Genomic DNA, 21,752 nt, shown 5'->3' with positions numbered 1-21,752 from the left:
TTATTTTGATAACATTTTAGAAAGTTTCTGAGAAATAAATTACTTGGTGGCATTTTTGAAGATAATTTGTTTTCTATGTTGATATAAGATTCACTAGCATTTCTGTATACTTCAGACTATTTATATATTTGGAATGTGTTGATATGCCATGAATAGAAAATTAAGTCAGAGTATGTGGTAACCCATTCAGGTAATATAAATGTTAAGTGCCTTGGAGCAATTGATACAGTAATTTCCAAATAAATAAAAAATTGTATTTGACGTATGTGGAAAATTTTGATGCTCATATTTTGACTTCAGCCTCTATATTGCTTTCTTATATTTACATATCTTTGGAGAAATTCAAGATATGGCTTTCTTTGAAAATTCCTTTTAAAATCCTTTAAACATTTTTTGAATTTTTGTATTTTGAACTTAAAAACAAAATGAGAAAAGAAAAAAACATGTGAAGTAAACAGAAGACCATAAAAGAGGATTTGTTATAAAACAAATTTTCTTTTCAAGGAAACCTACATAATAAAAACTACACATTTTTTCAAAGGTGCTTAGCTTTTCTTTGCTTCCCTGTCAGTTTTCTTTTGTTCTCTGCTGTACACTTTTTACTTTTTTTCCCTTTCCTCCTCCCAACCCTAAAAGGCCACAATTAAGCACACACACATGCACGTGTGTATACACACACACAAATATCTATGCACATGGGACATATATACACATATATACTCATATATGTAAGGCCATACTTTACTTATTTCCTCCTATCATCTGTTTCTCTGAAGGTGGATAGTATTTCCTTCATAAGTCCTAGTCTTTCCATATTTTTCTTAATTAACCAGCTCGTCATGTCATGCAACACAGCTATATTCCAACCCAATCACATCCTATCTGAGAAAACATGTGAATTTGTGCAAAACATATTTGCATATTATCCATGTTACAAAAGCAAACTAAAAAACCAATAAAATTAAAGAAATTTACATATATATGTAGTATAATAACAAAATGCTCAATAGGGTACACACACACTCATATACATACATCCATACATCTATCTATCTATCTATCTATCTATATATATATATATATATATATATGTTACTGTACTGGGAAGTAGGAGGAAAAAGAATTAAAAGAGGAAGTCCTGATAGAGTGGAGGACAAATTGGGGTAGGCAATGTTCACCAGGAAAACCTTTTGAAGATGTTTAGGGTAAAAGGATTGAAAGAGAAGACTAAATAGAATGAAAGCAGGATGGAGGAGAATACACATTTAATTATCATAACTGAAAAAATTACAGTAATTTTCTCTCAGCAAAATCTAATTTCTCAAATATATAGAGAGCTGAATCAAGTTTATAGGAATACAAGTTATTCCCCAATTGATAAATCATTAAAGAAGAAGAATGATCACTTTTCAGATGACAAATCAAAGCTACCCATAGTCATGAAAAATAAATTGGGCAAGTTGCTTTACCACTCTAAGGCTTAAAAATTGACCACTCATAATGGAAATGCTTCTTGAAGCAGTTTGAGCATAGATAAGGAAGACAACATAAATTTAGGATCACTGATATCAATCATAGCAACAATAAGTCTAACATTAGTAGATCGTTTCAAGTTTGCAAAGTGTTTTACACAGATTTTCTCATTTGGTCTTTACAACAACCCTATGAAGGAAGTGACAGTTCTTCCCATTTTATAGGTAAGGAGGCTGAAGCTGAGACAGGTTAAGCAACTTTCCTTAGCTCATAGCTCTTAAGTATCAGTGGTAATACCGAAACTTAGATGTTTCTAATCCCAAATATAGCTCATTATCTATCATACAACTCTGCATCCTTAGAGATCTAAGGGAAATCAAAGGTCATTTATACAATATCCTCATTTAACAGATGAAGAAACTGCAATCTTAGAAAAATTAAATAATTTCTCCTGGGTCAGAGAACTAGGAAATAAGCCTTCACACAGGGATTTGAACTCAGTTCTAAGTCCAAACTCAGAGTTCTTTGCACCCCACGTTGGTGAAATAGATGATTATACACTGAATATTTCCAAGTTTGGTATTCACAAACCAGGAAGTACATATATGTCAGTGTGATGACACTGAAAAGCAAAATACACAAAAAGGAAGAAACTCAAATTGTTCCTTTTCTCTCCGATGATCTGAAAACCTACATTGAAAAACACAGTCATCTTAAATATGATAGCATCTTAATTTATGCCTCTATATTATTTGCCATGGAGAATGTCATGCTTTCTGTTGCTTTAAGAAATTTAAATTGTGAATGCATCAGTCTTTAAATCATAGAGGTAGAAGAAAACTTAAAAGTCCATAGCTCAACACCTAGAATTACATAGCAATCCAGTTGATAATCCCTCAATTCAGACTGCCTTCTTTTTTCTATATGCCAATATGCTAAGGGGTAGTCATCTCATCACTTTTTGAACAATCTTTGTTTTCAGTTTTATTAAAGAATGTTACTTATAAATGCATTCTAAACATGGCAGTTTAAAATAATAATTTCATATGTATGAGAAAATATTAAAAATTATAAGTTTTAGAGGTTTTTGAAAGAAATTCTACAACATTGTTTTAAATTATATGAAATATTCACCATCCTTATTTGTCCAATTGGTGGTAATAACAGTCCAAATACAAGATAAAAAAATATGCTGATTTAAATCCACACATTGAAGAAGTCCGTTTACCATAATGGATAAAACACTAGGATGTAGTAAGAAGAAATATTCTGGCTCTGACCATTCTTTGAATTTTCCAAATCAGTTGCATAACCTGTGGTAACTTATTTAATCATTTAAAATGCAAGCTCTTTGAGAGCAGGGATTATTTAGGGCTTCTTCTTTGTACCCTAAGTGCTTTAGAATAGTGCCTGACATTTAATAAGCATTTTCCAACTGCTAATTTCCTCACATGCAAAATTAAGAGCTTGGTTTAAAAGGACCCTGAAGTTCCAGCTCTAGCATTCCATGATTCTATGAAAGTCTAGTGTTTTACATTATGGGTTAAGCATTACAACTTCTGAAGAGGTCTTTAAAGGGTACATCGGAGCATTCTTTGCCTTTTATGTCCTGACTTGTAACTCTCTCTTCTTTTTGAAGGGCACATACTTTGAGGTAAAAGGCATGGGGTAGGGTGAGTCAGGTATGTCAAAGACCAGCACTAGGTGGGATTTCAACTTGTAGATAAGACTTTTTGCCCCATGCAGTGCCAAAAATTGAACTTCTCTGCCCTTCCAAACCGGGGGCAATTATAGGTACTTTATGAGTCTGGGTAGTGAGTTAAAAGTACTGTTGTACAACTAGAAATACACATTAAAAATAATGGTTTCATAAGAGTTATAAGAAGTTACATGAGAGATTTGTCTTTTTTGTGGCTTATGTGATTGCCTTCTTTTTTCAATATGCTAAATTGACTAGTCAGAACTATGTACTTTAAGGGAAAGTTTCTAGATGTAGGCTAAAAAATGGAACTCTGGTTTGAATGCTATGCTAGAAAGAAAATAAGGAAGCAACTTTTAAGAAAGAAGAAAACCAAGAAGACAAGGAAAAATGGGATATATGTTAGTTGGGATTGTAAGAGAGGAAGCAAAAATGAAAGGATGCTTGAGAATATATTTGTAGAATGAACATATTGGTCAACTAGAAAAGTGAGAATGAAAGACAAAAGAAAAAGGGAAGCGATGAAATCAGAAGTACGCAAGAGATGAAATTGAATTAATCTCTAAAAATAGTTATTTTTTAACTTTTAAGGGAAAAGTTGTCTACGAGATTTGAACAGAAAGAGAAATTAAATATATTCATTTTTTGATAGTGTTACCAAAAACATATTTTAGGAGATAAAATAGACATTAAATTGTTAACAGCATACTCCAAACATCCCTGCTTCTCACACCAACTTCTGTGAGTTTATCATCAACAAATATTTATTGAATATCTACCGTAATTGAAAGAGAACATGTGGTGTAATGGATATAGAGGTGGAATTGGAATCGAAAAGAATGGGATTCAAATCCAGCTTCTGACACACATTCACTGTGTGATCCTGAGCAAGTCACTGAACTTCCCAGTGCTCTCAAGACATTCTATAAAGCTAAAAGTTGGTGAAAAGATGCTAAATTCATTCACGATTTCTCTTCACCAAAGAAATCCTATGTTCAGTCTTCATCCCTATACTTTTTTTTTTTATAAATTTCTTTATTTTTAGTTTACCACACACGGTTCTACATAGTTTTGAGTTCCAGTTTTTCTCCCCTCCCTCCCCCCTCCCTCCCCAAGACGGCATGAAGTCTCATATAACTGTCATGTATAACTTCGCATTGAATTAATTTATGCACTAGTCAAGTCGTGGAGAAGAATTTTGACCAATGGAATGAATCATGAGAAAGAAGAAACAGAACCAAAAAAAAAAACAAAACAAAACCCCAAAAACAAAAACAAAAGAGAAGCAGAAAAGGCGAGCATGCAGTGTGCCTCAGTCTGTATTCAAACTTCGCAGTTCTTTGTCTGGATGAAGATAGCATTCTCCATCGTGAGTCCCCTGGAGTTGTCCTTGCCCCTTAGGTTGCTGAGAAAAGCGCAGTATGTCAGGGTTGGTCCTCACGGAATCCATATATCTGTGGCTGTGTACAACATTCTCCTGGCTCTGCTCCGCTCACTCAGCATTATGTCGTGTAGGTTTTTCCAGGTTGTTATGAAGTCTGCATCATCCCCATTTCTTATGGCACAATAGTATTCCATCACCTTCATACACCACAGCTTGTTCAGCCATTCCCCAATTGATGGGCATCCCTTTGCTTTCCAATTCTTGGCTACCACAAAGAGAGCTGCTACAAATATTCTTGTACATATGGGTCCTTTTCCCGCTTGCGTGATTTCTTTGGGATACAACCCTAGAAGTGGTATTGCTGGGTCAAAGGGTATGAACATTTCTATCGCCCTTTGGGCATAGTTCCACACTGCCCTCCAAAATGGCTGGATCAGCTCACAACTCCACCAGCAATGCAACAATGTTCCAATTTCCCCACATCCTTTCCAGCATTTATCATTCTCCTGATTTGTTACTTTAGCCAATCTGACAGGAGAGATGTGGTATCTAACAGTCGTTTTGATTTGCATTTCTCTAATCAGCAGCGATCCAGAGCATTTTTCCATATGCCTGTAGATAGCTTTAATTTCTTTCTCTGAAAACTGCCTGTTCATATCCTTTGACCATTTCTCAATTGGGGAATGGCTTGTATTCCTATATATTTGGCTCAGCTCCCTGTATATTTTAGAGGTGAGGCCTTTATCAGAGATACTAGTTGCAAAGATTTTCTCCCAATTTTCTGCTTCCCTCCTAATTCTTGTTGCATTGGCTTTTTTGTACAAAAACATTTCAACTTGACATAATCAAAATTATCCATTTTGCATTTTGTAATGCTCTCTATCTCTTGTTGGGTCATGAATTCTTTACTTTTCCATAAATCTGATAAGTAAACTATTCCTTGCTTTCCCAAATTACTTAGAGTATCAACTTTTACTCCTAAATCATGAACCCATTTTGACTTTATTTTGGTATATGGTGTAAGATATTGGTCTATGCCCAGTTTTTGCCCTACCATTTTCCAATTTTCCCAACAGTTTTTGTGAAATAGTGAATTATTAGCCCAGAAACTGGCCTCTTTGGGTTTATCAAAGAGTAGATTGCTAAACTTGTTGTTTTCACCTACTTGTGTACCTGTCCTATTCCACTGATCCACACCCCTGTTTCTTAACCAGTACCAGGCAGTTTTGATGACTGCTGCTGTGTAGTACAGTTTAATATCTGGTATGGCTAAACCACCATCTCTAGCATGTCTTTTCATTAATATCCTAGATACTCCAGACCTCTTGTTTTTCCAAATGAATATTGTTATAATTTTGTCCAGCTCAGTAAAAAAATTTTTTGGTAGTTCGATTGGTATGGAACTGAATAGATAGATTAATTTAGGTAGAATTGTCATTTTTATTATATTAGCTCGGCCTAACCATGAGCAACTGATATTTCTCCATTTATTTAGATCTGATTTTATTCGCGTGAAAAGTGTTTCATAGTTATGTTCATATAGGCCCTGGGTATGTCTTGACAAATAGACTCCCAAATATTTTATAGTGCCTTCACTAACTTTGAATGGAATTTCTCTTTCTATCTCTTGCTGTTGGGCTTTGTCAGTAATGTATAGGAATGCTGAGGATTTATGTTGGTTTATTTTATATCCTGCAACTTTGCTAAAGTTGTTTATTATTTCAAGTAGTTTTTTACTTGATTCTCTAGGATTCTCTAGATAAATCATCATATCATCTGCAAAAAGTGATAACTTAGTTTCTTCTTTTCCTATTCTAATTCCTTCAATTTCTTTTTCTTCTCTTATTGCTACAGCTAATGTTTCTAGAACCAAATTGAATAATAAGGGTGATAATGGACATCCTTGTTTCACCCCTGATCATATTGGGAATGCATCTAGTTTATCCCCATTACAAATAATGCTTGTCGATGGTTTTAGGTAGATGCTATTTATAATTTTGAGGAAGGTTCCACTTATTCCTATGCTTTCTAGTGTTTTTAATAGGAATGGGTGTTGTACTTTGTCAAAGGCTTTTTCTGCATCTATTGAGATGATCATATGGTTTCTGCTAGTTTTGTTGTTGATATGGTCAATTATGCTAATAGTTTTCCTAATATTGAACCAGCCTTGCATTCCTGGAATAAATCCTACCTGGTCATAGTGTATTATTCTCGTAATGAGTTGCTGCAATCTTTTTGCTAATATTTTATTTAAAATTTTTGCATCAATATTCATTAGAGAAATTGGTCTATAATTTGCTTTCTCTGTTTTAACTCTACCTGATTTGGGTATTAGTATCATATTTGTGTCATAAAAAGAATTTGGTAGGACTCCTTCTTCACCTATTTTCCCAAATAGTCTACAAAGTATTGGAACTAGTTGTTCTTTAAATGTTTGATAGAATTCACATGTAAAACCATCTGGCCCTGGAGATTTTTTCCTAGGGAGTTCGTTGATGGCCTGCTCAATTTCTTTTTCTGATATGGGGTTATTAAGAAATTTCACTTCCTTCTCTGTTAGTCTGGGCAGTTTATGTTTTTGTAGATATTCATCCATATCTCTAAGGTTGTCAAATTTATGGGCATACAGTTGGGCAAAATAATTCCTAATTATTGTTTTGATTTCCTCTTCATTAGAGGTGACCTCACCCTTTTCATTTTTGATTCTGGTAATTTGATTTTCTTCTTTCTTTTTTTTAATCAAATTGGCCAAAGGTTTGTCAATTTTATTGTTTTTTTTCATAAAACCAGCTCTTTGTTTTATTTATTAATTCAATAGTTTTCTTGGTTTCAATTTTATTAATGTCTCCTTTGATTTTCAGTATTTCTAATTTGGTATTTAATTGGGGGTTTTCAACTTGCTCTTTTTCTAGCTTTTTCAGCTGTATGCCCAGATTATTGATCTCCTCTTTCCCTATTTTATTCATGTAGGCATTTAGAGATATAAAACTTCCCCTAAGAACTGCTTTTGCTGCATCCCATAAGTTTTGGTATGTTGTTTCATTACTGTCATTCCCTTGAATGAAATTATTAATTGTTTCTCTGATTTGTTCTTTGGCCCACTCACTCTTTAGAATTAAATTATTTAGTTTCCAATTAGTTTTTAGCTTATTTTTCCTTGGTACTTTATTAAAAATGATTCTTATTGCATCATGATCTGAAAAGGATGCATTGACTACTTCTGCTTTTCTGCACTGGATTGTGAGGTTTTTATGCCCTAGTACATGGTCAGTTTTTGAGTATGTGCCATGTACTTTTGAGAAGAAAGTATATTCCTTTTGATCCCCATTCAGTTTTCTCCAGAGGTCTATCATATGTGCCTTTTCTAAAAATCTGTTTACCTCCTTAACTTTTTTCTTATTTATTTTGAGGTTAGATTTATCAAGTTCAGAAAGGGGGAGGTTGAGGTCTCCCAATATTATAGTTTTGCTGTCTATTTCTTCCTGTAACTCCCTTAACCTCTCCTCTAAGAAATTGTATGCCTTACCACTTGGTGCATATATGTTAAGCAATGATATTGCTTCATTGTTTATGGTGCCTTTTAGCAGGATATAATGTCCTTCCTTATCTCTTTTAATTAGATCTATCTTTACTTTTGCTTTGTCTGAGATTAGGATTGCTACACCTGCTTTTTTTACTTTAGCTGAGGCACAATATATTTTACTCCAGCCTTTTACCTTAACCCTATGTGTATCCCCCTGTTTCAGATGTGTTTCTTGTAAACAGCATATTGTAGGATTATGCTTTTTAATCCATTCTGCTATCTGCTTCTGTTTTGTGAGAATGTTCATCCCCTGCACGTTCAGGGTTATGATTTCTATCTGTGTCTTTTTCTCCATCCTAATTCCCCCTGTTTATGCTTTTATTTCTCCCTTTCCCCTTCTCCTCCCCAACAAAGTTTTGCTTTTGACTGCTGCTTTCCTCAGTTAACCCTCCCTCTTTATTCCCCTCCCTTATCTTACCGTTACCCACTTGCTACTTCTCCTCTTCCTTCTGTCCTCCCCCCTCTCTTTTTCCCCCCTTTCCCTCCCACTTCCCGTAGGACAAGTTAGATTTCTAAACTTATCAGAGTATGTTATTCCCTTCTTGAACTAGATCAGATGACAGTAAAGTTCAAATACTGCTCTTCTCCCTCCCTTCTTTCCCTCTACTATATTATGTTTTTTTGCCACTTCCTTTGGTGTACTTTACCATTTTCTACTACCTCCTTACCACTTCCCTCATAGCCCTCCCTTTATATCTCTTATTTATATTTTATATCTTTACATCAGTTAATTTATACAGGCATTCACAACCTATGTATATCCCTTTCATTTGTCATAATAGTTGTACCATTCACAAGAATGACTTATATATGTATATATATATGTATATATATATATATATATATATATATATATATATATATATACATAAAAAACATACTTAAGATGATATAATCCCACATAAAGATGTAAACAACCTAACCTTATTGGTTAATGAAGTTTGTGGGGTTTTTTCCCCCTGGTTACCTTTTTATGTCTCTCTTGAGTTTTGTATTTGGAGATCAAATTTTCCATTGAGTTCTGGCCTTTTCATCAGGAAGGTCTGGAATTCCCTTATTTCATTGAATGTCCATCGCCTTGCCTGGAAAATTATGCTTAGTTTTGCTGGGTAGTTGATCCTTGGTTGTAGTCCCAGCTCCTTTGCCCTTCGGAATATCATATTCCAATTTCTCCTGTCTTTTAATGTGGAAGCTGAGAGATCCTGCGTGATCCTGACTGTAGTTCCACGATATTTGAATTGCTTCTTTTTGGCTGCTTCCAGTATTTTCTCCTTGAGTTTATAGTTCTGAAATTTGGCTATAATATTTCTTGGTGTTTTCAGTTTGGGATCTCTTTCAGGGGGTGATTGGTGAATTCTTTCAATGACTATTTTGCCCTCTGGTTCTAGGACCTCTGGGCAGTTGTCTTTGATAATTTATTCGAAGATACTGTCAAGGCTCCTTTTTTCATCGTGGATTTCCGGTAGACCAATAACTCTCAAATTGTCTCTCCTGGATTTATTTTCCAGGTCTGTTGTTTTGTCAATCAGATATTTCACATTTTTTTCAATTTTTCATTCTTTACGTTTTGTTTTATTGCTTCTTGATGCCTCATAGATTCATTAGCTTCCACTTGCTCAAGTCTAATTTTAAATGAGTTAGTGTTTACATTTTGCTTTTGAGCCTCCATTTTCAATTGGTTGATTTCACCTCTCAGGGTGTCCTTTTCTCTCTCTAGATTCTGAATCTCCGTAGCCATTTCGCCAATCTTATTCTTTAGGGACTTGATTTCATCAGTGGATTTTTTCTCCCTTTTTTCCATTTTTTCCATATTTTCTTTTAGCTCCCTAATTTGGTTTTTAAAATCCTCCTTTAGCTCTTCCAGCAGTGCTTTTTGGGCTGGAGACCAGTTCATATTAGCTTTTGAGGTATCTGATGTATCTACCGTGTCATTGCTATCTACTTCTATATCGATATTTTGATCCTGCCTGTCTCCATAAAAAGAATCTATTGCCCTCGGTTTTTTTGTATTCTTCTTCATGTTTGTTGTTTTCCCTTTTCCTGGCGTTAGAACGAATTTCTATCTGTGGGTCTCAGGGCTTTCTGTCCCAGCTTTCTTATTCTGGGGGTGGTGAGTCTAGAATTATAACCTTCAGTTTCCTGAGGTGTGGGGGAGGGGTCTGGCTCCCTGGCGTCTCACTCCCTGTGGGTGCTCTCCAGCACTTGCTTTTCAGCAATGGTCTCAGCTGTTTGTTGTCTGAGCTGATGTCTGGCACTTCCCCTGGGGGAGCAAGGTTACGTCTGGGCTCCTGGCGTTGGCCCCTGCCGACTCTTCCCCTCTGGGACTAATGAGCTTCTAATATTTGTCCTGTGAGGTCCTGCTACTCTCTCCTCTGTTTCAGTTCTCTTTTTTTTTTTCCCGAGGAATTCTCTGGGTGAGGGGGGGAGGGGTTAGAGCCTTTTACCTGGCCATTGGTCTTCCGGAAGTTCAAGAGGCCGAGTTCCTGGGTTTTGCAAGCATCAGGAGTGGGTGTTTTCACGGCCGGTGGCGTTGCGCTGCCTCTCGTCGCTCCCACAGACTGCCGTCCTGTGTTGGGAGTCCTGGGGATCTCTGCCGGTTTTGGGCGCCCAGCTTTCTCCCAGCCCGTCTCCCACATCGATTTCTCGGCCAGCCGCTTCTGCCTTGGTCTGGAGCAGCTCCGCACCGAGCACTCTCCGAGCCTGCAGGTTCGTTCCTCCGGCCTTTCAGACTCTCCCGGCTCGGAAATTTGCCCCACGCAGACTGCTCGCGGTTTCTGACTCTCTCAAATCTGCTCTAATTCACTTTTTTATAGGAATCTGACAGACCTTGTGAGAGAGCTCCGGTAAGACGCTGCCTTCATGCGGCCATCTTGGCTCCGCCCCCTCTTCATCCCTATTCTAAGCCTCTGTAGGGTGCTATGTAAGCCTTGACTATCTTTCAATGCCCTTTTAGTAAATCTGTGAACATATTTATATTTTCAGCCAGATGGAACACATGAGGCTTATATTTTGATTCTTTAATGGCTCCATGGTTTCACTTCCTCCATACAAGAAGTTCCAAAAGCACTCATGCTTTCTTCTCATATGTAGTTCTCAATACTAATTCATGTACTTCCATAAATTTCCCATGGAGGAGGGATCTACCTAATATTGCAAAAGGATTGAGGGAGACAAATGAAAGACATGACTGTTCTTTCAACAGACAAAAACATAGTTGAGCAGATTAGAACATAGTTGAAAGTGAAATAGTAGATTCTTGCTGAGGTGTATGTATAGAGCATTTCATCATGGCTTCACAACAAAAGTTGAAAAGTGAAAAAATGAGTATCATCAATGTCTACAAGGAATTGAGAAAGACTAAGATTTGGAAGAAAGACTAATTGGCTACTGGTAATACTAGGTAAGAGATTGAAGAATGAGAGAGCAGTCAGCAATGACATTTCATCTTGATCACCAATTTCATTATTTAATAAAATTTCAAGAATCTCATGGGAAAAGACTTAAGGGTGGAGATTATTTTTCTCCTAGCAAAAGCTGAAGTTAAGAAGAGGTAAAGGAGTTCAACTCTAGCTAATCAAAAAAGCCTATAATTTAAATGGGGAGGAAAGGGAATATATCAAACAAAATCATTTTTTCATATTGTAAGTTTTGAAATAACTAGCTTCTTGACATAATGTGATTTCATAATACACTTTTCAAATAAATAAGTACAAAACTAGTGATTCTCAGCATGGGACCATATTTCTAAACAATATAATACAATTAAATTTAAGATGTGACATGAGGAACAATATGGAAAATGAAAAACCTAGGGCTTTGTCACAAATTGCACAATATAGAATAATGGAATATACAGGCCATATCCATAATCCACAGCAAGCCTCTAATTATATTTAGAATAATAGTAGCCTATTTATAGTAGATGCCAGTTTGCAAAGATTAGATGTATGTTTCAATGAAAGCAAGAACCAGTACACTAAATAAGCAAGGTCAGGGATTGCTCTATTATTTTATACAGGGGCAAATGGAGAACAAATCATAAAAACAAGTCAGGTGTTCATTAAATGAATGTGAAATACACACATATGTGTATATGTATGTATGCATACATGCATATGAATGTGTGTATATATATATATATATATATATACACATTCACATAAATATACATTTTTTCCTCCTAATGAAACTAATTCTTCACTCCCACCAAAAATCAATGTATAGATCTATACAGGAAGAAGTGATATTTAAAAAAGTCTTTACATCAATACTTTGATGAAAGCAAAAACTATCTAAAGATACCACCACAAAATCTCATCATTTAACTTGTACATAAAAAGATTGATTTTCTGCAAAGAGTAATAATCACAGTCATAGTGGAAACTACACTAAGAAAAGGAAAATTGTAAAACACTTTGAAGAATTTAACCTAAATTATTCAAGAAGGAGACTGTGTGTGGAAGTTGCCTTAATTCCATAATGTTCAAAGATACATACACATTCATATTTACATTAAAAATGCCTGTTTACATAAAGAGAATCCTCTTATATTTTCATTGAGTTTTTATTCTATCTAATATATCAGTCGAATGTGTATGGACCTATGTACTTTTGTTTTTAATTTTTGAGTATGATTCAGAAAACATTTACTAAGTACCTAATACACTGAAGGTACTATATTAGGAACTAAGTAAGCAAAGACAAAAACAAAACTGTCTCTTTACTCTATTGTCTCACTAGAATTAAAGGACAAATGAGAAAACTCCAAATCCAATGTGGATTTTTAGATAGGGCAGCTTGTCAAAAATCCTCCACCCTTTTTATCTGTGACTCAGTAGAAAGATGCATGATTGGAAGATAAAGGGCATATAGATATAGATATAGATTTCAATCCAAACTCCAATATTTATGACCTGCATGACCCTGGGCAAGCCACTTAATTTAGGTTTATATTCCTTTCTATAAAATTAAAGGCTTAGAATAAATGGTCTCTGAATTTCCTTTCAACTCAAAACTTACAAGCCGATAATGTGAGCACATTGCTTGGCACATTCCAAATTCATTCATTCATTCATCTCGGTCCCTAATTTTTGTTCCTAAGCTTGTTCACTCTCAAACCAAATTAAGTTATTTATTTTCCAGTCTGAATTATCCACTATGATATTTTGATAAATCAAAATAATTAGATAATTTCATGTCTCTATCCCTATGCATTCATACATTCTTAGCTTGGAAATAAGTCTTAATAAAGGATTTAAATGTGAATAAATATAATTAAAATGGTTTTAAGGATATTTAACATATGCTGTTTGAATATCATGATAACAGAAGGTAAAATTTTCAGCATTTTGTCTGTTCGTCATCTCTTTCAGTTTTCTATAAAAGCCCCTTATTAATCAATTTCAATACTAAACAAGAATTACACAAAACAAAGTTCCCGATCTTGAGACAGGAAAATCTAAGTTCAAATCCTACCTTTGACATTTACTTCCTATATGATAATATATGCATCGCTTAGCTGACTTCATCCTCAGTATTCATTACCTGTAAAATGGAGATAACAATAACTATATAAGAAAATTTATAGCTTTATTCTGAGGCTCAAAACAAATGCTTTATGTAAAGCATTTTGCAAAGTCTAGTGTGCTATATCATGGCAGTTACTAACATTCGGGTCAGCTTTATGTAATTTTGTCATACTTTGTGTAGTGTCATACTTGGAACCTGAATTTTAATTCTGTCTCTGACACTCACTAGTGTGTACCACTGGCTAGTTTGTTAAGTCTCTATCTCAGTTTCTCAGCTACATAAGATGAAAAATAAGTGAAAAAAAGACTTTCTTGACAGAGTTGTGATTAAATAATATATGTAAGGTGTTTGGTATACCTTAAGGACATGTATGCATGTGGTATACATACACACATATGTGTATATGTATATGTGTGTATATATGTATATGTGTATATATATTTGTGTGTATGTGTATATATATGTGGAGAGAGACAGAGAGAGAGAGAGAGAGAGAGAGAGAGAGGCAGAGAGAGAGAGAGAGAGAGAGAGAGAGAGTGAGAGATTTTTTTCTTTCAGAATATTTACGATTTATTGGTTAAGGTATTTCTCGGGGAGCAACTTCCTTTGGCAATGCAGATCAGCACTTTGTCTGATATATAGAGTCCCAAAGAGTTTCCTGATGCAGCAGAGGGGTTAAGTGATATCCCCAGGATTCCATAGCCAGTATGTTTCTTTGACTCTAGGAGCAGATATAAAATGCCTTGTTTTGTATTCAGAAGCCTTCATAACCTATTTCCTATCCATCCATTCCTCTTTATACCTTACTCCCTGACAGTAGTCTTTGATCCCATGACACTGGACTCCTTACAGTTCCATGAATAAGACATTGTATCTCTTGGTTCTGGGCACTTTCTCTGGCTATTCCCCATTCCTGGAATATCCCCCCCCCCATCCCCTCATATTTCCCTAGTGGGATCTCTGGCTTTCTTTAAGTCCAAGCTGAAACTCTGCCTTCTACAAGAAGTCTTTCCTAGCCCCTCTTAATTCTACTGCTTCCTTCTGCTAATTATTTTCTATTTTTCTTCTATATAATGTGTTCATACATATTTGTTTGCTTGTTCTCTCCCCCATTAGACTGTAAGCTCTTTAAGGGTAGGGACTATCTTTTTTCTCCCATTATATTCACAGAACTGCACAGTGCCTGATACATAAAAGATGTTTAATAAATGTTTATTAAGTCATTAACTCACATGATAGACTCTCAACTAACAATATTTTAAATGATCAAACAGCCCAATTCTTCATGTGTAAGGACTGACCAATTGAGTTTCTGCAATTTATCTAGAGCCCTGGATGAACTTTCTTTATGTCTAATGATCACATTCCCAATAACATCAAGGGTGAAACAAGGATGTCCATTATCACCCCTACTATACAATTTGGTACTAGAAACGTTAGCTGTAGAAATAAGAGAAGAAAAAGAAATTGAAGGAATTAGAATAGGCAAAGAAGAAGCTAAATTATCACTTTTTGCAGATGATATGATGATTTACTTTATGTATGTATATATATATATATATATAAGTGAATGTGTATGTATGTATATATCTATGTGTATATGTATGTATGTGTATGTATGTGTATATATATATATGTTTTATATATGTATATATATGTATATATATACATATATATGTAAAAGAGAGAGAGCAGACACAGGGTGAGTTGAAGATGAAGGGAAGATATGTAAATGAAATAAAATGAAATTAAGAGATGAGAGAGCAACATACTGAGAGAGGGAGATAGGGAGAGATAGAATGGGGTGGATTATCTCGCATAAAGGTGGCAAGAGGAAGCAGTTCTGTGGGAGGAGGGGAGAGGGCAGGTGAGGGGGGAATGAGTGAACCTTGCTCCCATCAGATCTGGCCTGAGGGGGAATACCATACATACTCAGTTGGGTATCTTACCCCACAGGAAAGAAGAGGGAGGAAGATAAAAGAAAATAAAAGGGGGGGGGGATGATGGAGGGGAGGGCAGATGGGGGTGGAGGTAATCAAAACAAACACTTTGGAAAGGGGACAGGGTCAAGGGAGAAAATTCAATAAAGCGGGATGGGTTGGGAAGGAGCAAAATGTAGTTAGCCTTTCGCAACATGAGTATTGTGGAAGGGTTATACATAATGATACATGTGTAGCCTAGGTTGAATTGCTTGACTTCTTAGGGAGGGTGGGTGGGAAGGGAAGAGGGGAGAGAATTTGGAGCTCAAAGTTTTAAAATCAGATGTTCAAAAACAAAAAAAGTTTTTGCATGCAACTAAAAAATAAGATACACAGGCAATGGGGCGTAGAAATTTATCTTGCCCTACAAAAAAGGAAGGGAAAAGGGGATGAGAGGGGAGGGGAGTGATAGAGGGGAGGGCTGACTGGGGAGCAGGGCAACCAGAATATAAGCCATCTTGGAGTGGGGGGGAGGGTAGAAATGGGGAGAAAATTTGTAATTCAAACTGTTGTGAAAATCAATGCTGAAAACCAAATATGTTAAATAAATAAATTTAAATTAAAAAAAAACACGCCAGAAAAAAAAAAAAAAAGAAAATCCTGGAGAATCAAGTAAAAAACTACTTGAAATAATAAACAACTTTAACAAAGTTACAGGATATAAAATAAACCCACATAAATCCTCAGCATTCCTATACATTACTAACAAAGCCCAACGGCAAGAGATAGAAAGAAAAATTCCATTCAAAGTTACTGTAGACACTATAAAATATTTGGGAGTCTATTTGCCAAGACAAACACAGGGCCTATATGAACATAACTATGAAACACTTTTCACGCGAATAAAGTCAGATCTAAATAAATGGAAAAGTATCAGTTGCTCATGGTTAGGCCGAACTAATATAATAAAAATGACAATTTCATCTAAATTAATCCATCTATGCAGTGCCATACCAATTGAACTACCAAAAAATTCTTTTGTGGAGCTGGATAAAATAATAACAAAATTCATCTGGAAGAACAAGAGGTCTAGAGTATCTGGGGTATTAATGAAAAGAAATGCTAGAGAAAGTGGCCTAGCCATACCAGATATTAAACTGTACTATAAAGCTGCAGTCATCAAAATTACCTGGTACTGGCTAAGAAACAGAGTTGTGGATCAGTGGAATAGGATAGCAACACAAGATGGAGAAGTCAATAACTACAGCAATCTACTCTTTGATAAACCCAAAGAGGCCAGCTTCTGGGCTAATAATTCATTATTTCACAAAAACTGTTGGGAAAATTGGAAAATGGTAGGGCAGAAACTGGGCATAGACCAATATCTTACACCATATACCAAAATAAAGTCAAAATGAGTTCATGATTTAGAAGTAAAGGCTGATACTATAAGTAATTTGGGAGAGCAAGGAATAGTTTACTTATCAGATTTATGGAAAATAAAAGAATTCATGACCCAAAAAGAGATAGAGAGCACTACAAAATGCAAAATGGATAATTTTGATTATGTTAAATTGAAATGTTTTTTTTTTTGTTGAATTATTTATTTGTTGTTTATTCAGTATTTAGGGTTAGTATGACACTTGAGGAATTGATTGCATCATTGCACATATATAGATCTTTTTATATAATATGGAAATTTACAACTATTGAGATATATATATAAATATAGACAAAATCAGGTCCTCTGGAAAGGTGATACATAGTGCCTGCTGTAGAGCCCTAATGAAGGGGAACACAAAAGTAATCAATGCATCAATAAAGAATTACTACTATGTGGTGTTTTGTATCCAGGAGTGTTGTCTTCTGGACCTATGGGAATCTATAGCACCTACATACATGGCAGGTAGTTCATATACCTGTGGGGCGCCGGCTCTGCTTGATGCCAGCTACTGAGACTATACAAGTCACATCCAGCATCAGATGCAAACAACAACAGGGTTTAACAAATAGTAGTCACACTGTACTATTCCCCATTTCTAACTTTAGGAAGAGACTTGAGTGTGTTCACAGGTTTTACATTTCTGGTGTTCAATCACTAATCAGAAGAAAGATTTGACCTATTTGAAAAGTGCATCATACATAACCCCTCAACGACTGTTCTCTTGATGGCAGCACATTAAAAGGTTTTAAAATTGCAGCTCCTTCTGGATTCCCCAAAGAGTATCTGCGCTCTTCTTTAAACAGCTTTCCTCCTCCGGATTCAGGTTTACCTTCACCACATCTGAAATGCCGTTCTGCCCCAAGATACATGAGACACTAAGAAAGACATCCTCATTAATGCCATATAGGCCCTTAATCATGGTGGAAATAGGATGCACTCTCCTAAGATTTTTCATAATGCTTTCTGCCAGATCTGCCACAGACAAGCCAATGGCCCAGGAAGTGTAGCCCTTCAGCTTGATCACCTCATAAGCACTTTAAACCACCTGTTTATGAACATCTTTCCAATTCTCTGAATCAGCATCACTTCCCAAAGAAGGATGAAGACCCTTCAGAGACACACCAGCAACATTGACACCACTCCATACAGGAACACTGGAGTCTCCATGTTCCCCAAGGACCCATCCATGACAACTTGAAGAATGGACACCAAGTCTCTCCCCCATTAGGTAACGGAAACGGGCAGAATCCAGATTGCAACCACTTCCAATAACACGATTTTTAGGAAAGCCACTTAGCTTCCACGCCACATATGTTAAAATATCCACTGGATTGGAAACAATAAGCAGCTTGCAATTAGGGCTGTATTTAACAATATTGGGAATGATGAATTTAAAGATATTCACATTACGCTGGACCAAATTAAGACGACTTTCTCCCTCCTGTTGACGTGCCCCAGCCGTAACAATGACCAGTTTTGAGTGTGCAGTCACACTGTAGTCTTTGCCAGAAACAATCTTTGGTGTTTTTAGGAAAAGGCTGCCATGTTGGAGATCCATCATCTCTCCCTTTAGTTTGTCTTCTATCACATCAACTAGGGCAAGTTCATCAGCCAAATCCTTTGTTAAAATACTGATGGCACATGCCATGCCAACTGCACCAACCCCAACAACAGTGATCTTGTTCTGGGGAACCTGTTCTTCCTTTAGGACATTCAAAATCAGCTGATCCTTGACAGTAGATGCCATTTTGGGAGATTTCTGGGGAGATATCGAGGTTGCTGGTCAGGCTGCGAAAGTTCTGATTTGGATGTGAGACTGCCGCTCCCAGACTCGCGCCAAATTGAAATGTTTTTGTACAAAAAAAGGCAATGCAACAAAAATTAGGAGGGAAGCAGAAAATTGGGAGACAATCTTTACAACTAGTATCTCTGATAAAGGCCTCATTTCTAAAAATATACAGGGAACCGAGCCAAATATATAGGAATACAAGCCATTCCCCAATTGAGAAATGGTCAAAGGACATGCACAGGCAGTTTTCAGAGGAACAAATTAAAGCTATCTATAGGCATATGAAAAAATACTCGAAATCACTACTGATTAGAGAAATGCAAATCAAAACAACTCTTAGATACCACATCTCTCCTGTCAGATTGGCTAAAATGACAAAACAGGAAAGTGATAAATGCTTGAGAGGATGTGGGAAAATTGGAACATTTTTACATTGCTGGTGGAGTTGTAAACTGATCCAGCTATTTTGGAGAGCAATTTGGAACTATGCCCCAAGGGCTATGAAAATGTTCATACCTTTTGACCCAGCAATACCACTTCTAGGATTGTATCCCAAAGAGATCACACAAGCATGAAAAGGACCCATATGTACAAAAATATTTATAGTGGCTCTTTTTGTGGTAGCCAAGAATTGGAAAGCAAAGGGATGCCCATCAATTGGGGAATGGCTAAACAAGCTGTGGTATATGAAGGTAATGGCATACTATTGTGCTATAAGAAATGGGGATGATACGGACTTCATAACAACCTGGAAAAGCCTACATGATATAATGCTGAGTGATCAGAGCAGGACCAACAGAACATTATACACAACTACAGATATATGGATTCTGCAAGGACCAACCCTGACAGACTTCACTCTTCTTAGCAACACAAGGTACAAAGACAACTCCAAAGGACTCACGATGGAGAATGCTATCCACATCCAGAGAAAGAACTATGAAGCATGAATGCAGGTTGAGGCACACTTCATGCTAGCCTTTTTCCCACCTTTCTCTTTCTTTTTCTTTCTTTTGTTTTTTTTTCTTTTTTTTTTGGTCCTGTTCCTTCTTTCTCATGATTCATTTCATTGATCACAATTCTTCTCCATAACTTGACTAGTATGTAAATTAATTCAATGCGAATTTATATGTGGAAGTTATGTAGGATTCCATGCCATCTTGGGGAGGGAGATGGGGAGGGAGGGGAGAAAATCTGGAACTCAAAATTATGTAGAACCAAGTGTTGTAAACTAAAAATTAAAAAAAAAATAAAATGGCAAATCAAAAATAAAAAAAATGTGTTTTGTTTCTCACCTACTAATATTTTCCAAAGATCTTTTTTTTCCTTCTATTGAATAGTTTCACTAACAAATCCAAAAGGTTACTGAATCTTTTCTAGCAATGACTAAAATATCATCAGAGATCAATAGTTACTGTTTGATATCTATTCAGTAATTAGTTTCAGAATCTTATCTGAAAGAAGTTACTAACCTACATCCAATCAAAGATGGCTATAAGCCAATAAAGCACTTAGTGTAGGCTATCTGCGGCCTGAGACTGTGAAGACATTTGATGAATTTAAAGAGCAAAGATCCCTTCTACACTTACCCCCCCCCATATATTTCACTACAGTATTTCAACAAGGGTGGGAGGGGTGGGCAATGTTTTTGATAACCCAGGATTTCATTTTGAGTCAAATACTGTTGCATCAATATTTTACTTAAGATACTTTTGCTTTGGTTTTGTTTCTCTCTGATATGTTAGGTTTAAACCCCAATGACAACATGAAAAGACATATATAAATGGAATTTTAGCTGAAATTACCATAACACAAAACACAATGGCTAGTCTACTCAGAATATTGGAGTATGCAAAATCATGAATGCCTTTTGCTATTGATTTAATGCCAAAGTAAAGGTCAAAATGAGAATGCTATTCTGAGGTATTTCAAATCACATTAGCCACATTGAAAATGGAGAAGGTGAAAGACTCTTAAAATCTTTACACTTTGAAGTGTGTGTGTGTGTGTGTGTGTGTGTGTGTGTGTGTGTGTGTGTGTTGGATAAGAGCAGGATTGTTGATTCACTGCAGTGTTTTTGTAAGCATTAGGGAATAAGATTAAGTTGAAAATTCTTAAAATAAAGCAAATATATATCCAAATCAAACTGGATCAGTAGAATTATCTTCCATCACATTTAAAATAATTCTCTGAGGGAACTGATTGTATTTATAATATTTTAAAATTATATTCAATGCTCAAAATTATTTTGAATTATAAAATAATTATCTTTAGCATATTTTATCGATAACTTTGGTAAAGGCATCAATAGTAAGCTTTTCACATTTTTGGATGACACATAGCTGGGAAGGAGGATTAATGCCTAAATGATCACGTAATCTCCAAAAAAAAAAAAAAAGATCTTAAAGGCTAGAATGTTGGGAAAAAAACATTACTTTGAGAAGTTTAGTATGTGGGGTGGTGAAAAGAGGCTCAAGAATATGCTGGGAACTGGAGGTGTTTAGCGTGGACCAGAGAAGACTTAGAAGAGATATAATAGTTGTCTTACAGTATTTGATGAAATCACTTGAAAGAAAAAAAAAAGACTTGTTCTGGCTGTTCTCAGAATTAAGAATTAGAAGAAATTAGTCACACAGAGAAGCCTAATATAAGCAAAAAAAACATCTCTCAGGAGAGTTACACACAAGCAGAAAGGGCTGTTTCAGAAAGTAATAGATTTTCAGGTAAATAGGTTTTCAAATAGATTTCAATATGTTTTCAAGCAAAGGTTAGATGGCCATTTGTTGAACATTGTGTAGAGGGGATTCTTGTTCATTGTGGGCTGCATTTGGTAGTCTTTAAGTTAGGACTCTTTCAAAATTGATATCTTGTGATTCAGCGATAATTAACATAAATCAAAATAATAATCCCTCATTAAAATGAGAGTAGTAGA

At 35.7% G+C, this 21,752-nt stretch overlaps 1 protein-coding gene across 1 annotated transcript; it reads right to left on the bottom strand.

The window, feature by feature from the left end:
• Positions 1-17,767: 17,767 nt before the first annotated feature.
• LOC118828807 (L-lactate dehydrogenase A chain-like) lies at positions 17,768-18,863 on the bottom strand. The gene has a single exon (XM_036736052.1). The coding sequence runs from the start codon at positions 18,776-18,778 to the stop codon at positions 18,068-18,070; it is 711 nt and encodes a 236-aa protein (XP_036591947.1). The 5' UTR covers positions 18,779-18,863; the 3' UTR covers positions 17,768-18,067.
• Between the last annotated feature and the right edge of the window lie 2,889 nt (positions 18,864-21,752).

This window comes from Trichosurus vulpecula, chromosome 1 (genome assembly GCF_011100635.1).
Source record: "Trichosurus vulpecula isolate mTriVul1 chromosome 1, mTriVul1.pri, whole genome shotgun sequence".
NCBI classification, from domain to species: domain Eukaryota; kingdom Metazoa; phylum Chordata; class Mammalia; order Diprotodontia; family Phalangeridae; genus Trichosurus; species Trichosurus vulpecula.
The sequence above is the reverse complement of the archived record's forward strand: the minus strand, read 5'-3'. Positions and strand labels throughout refer to the sequence as shown.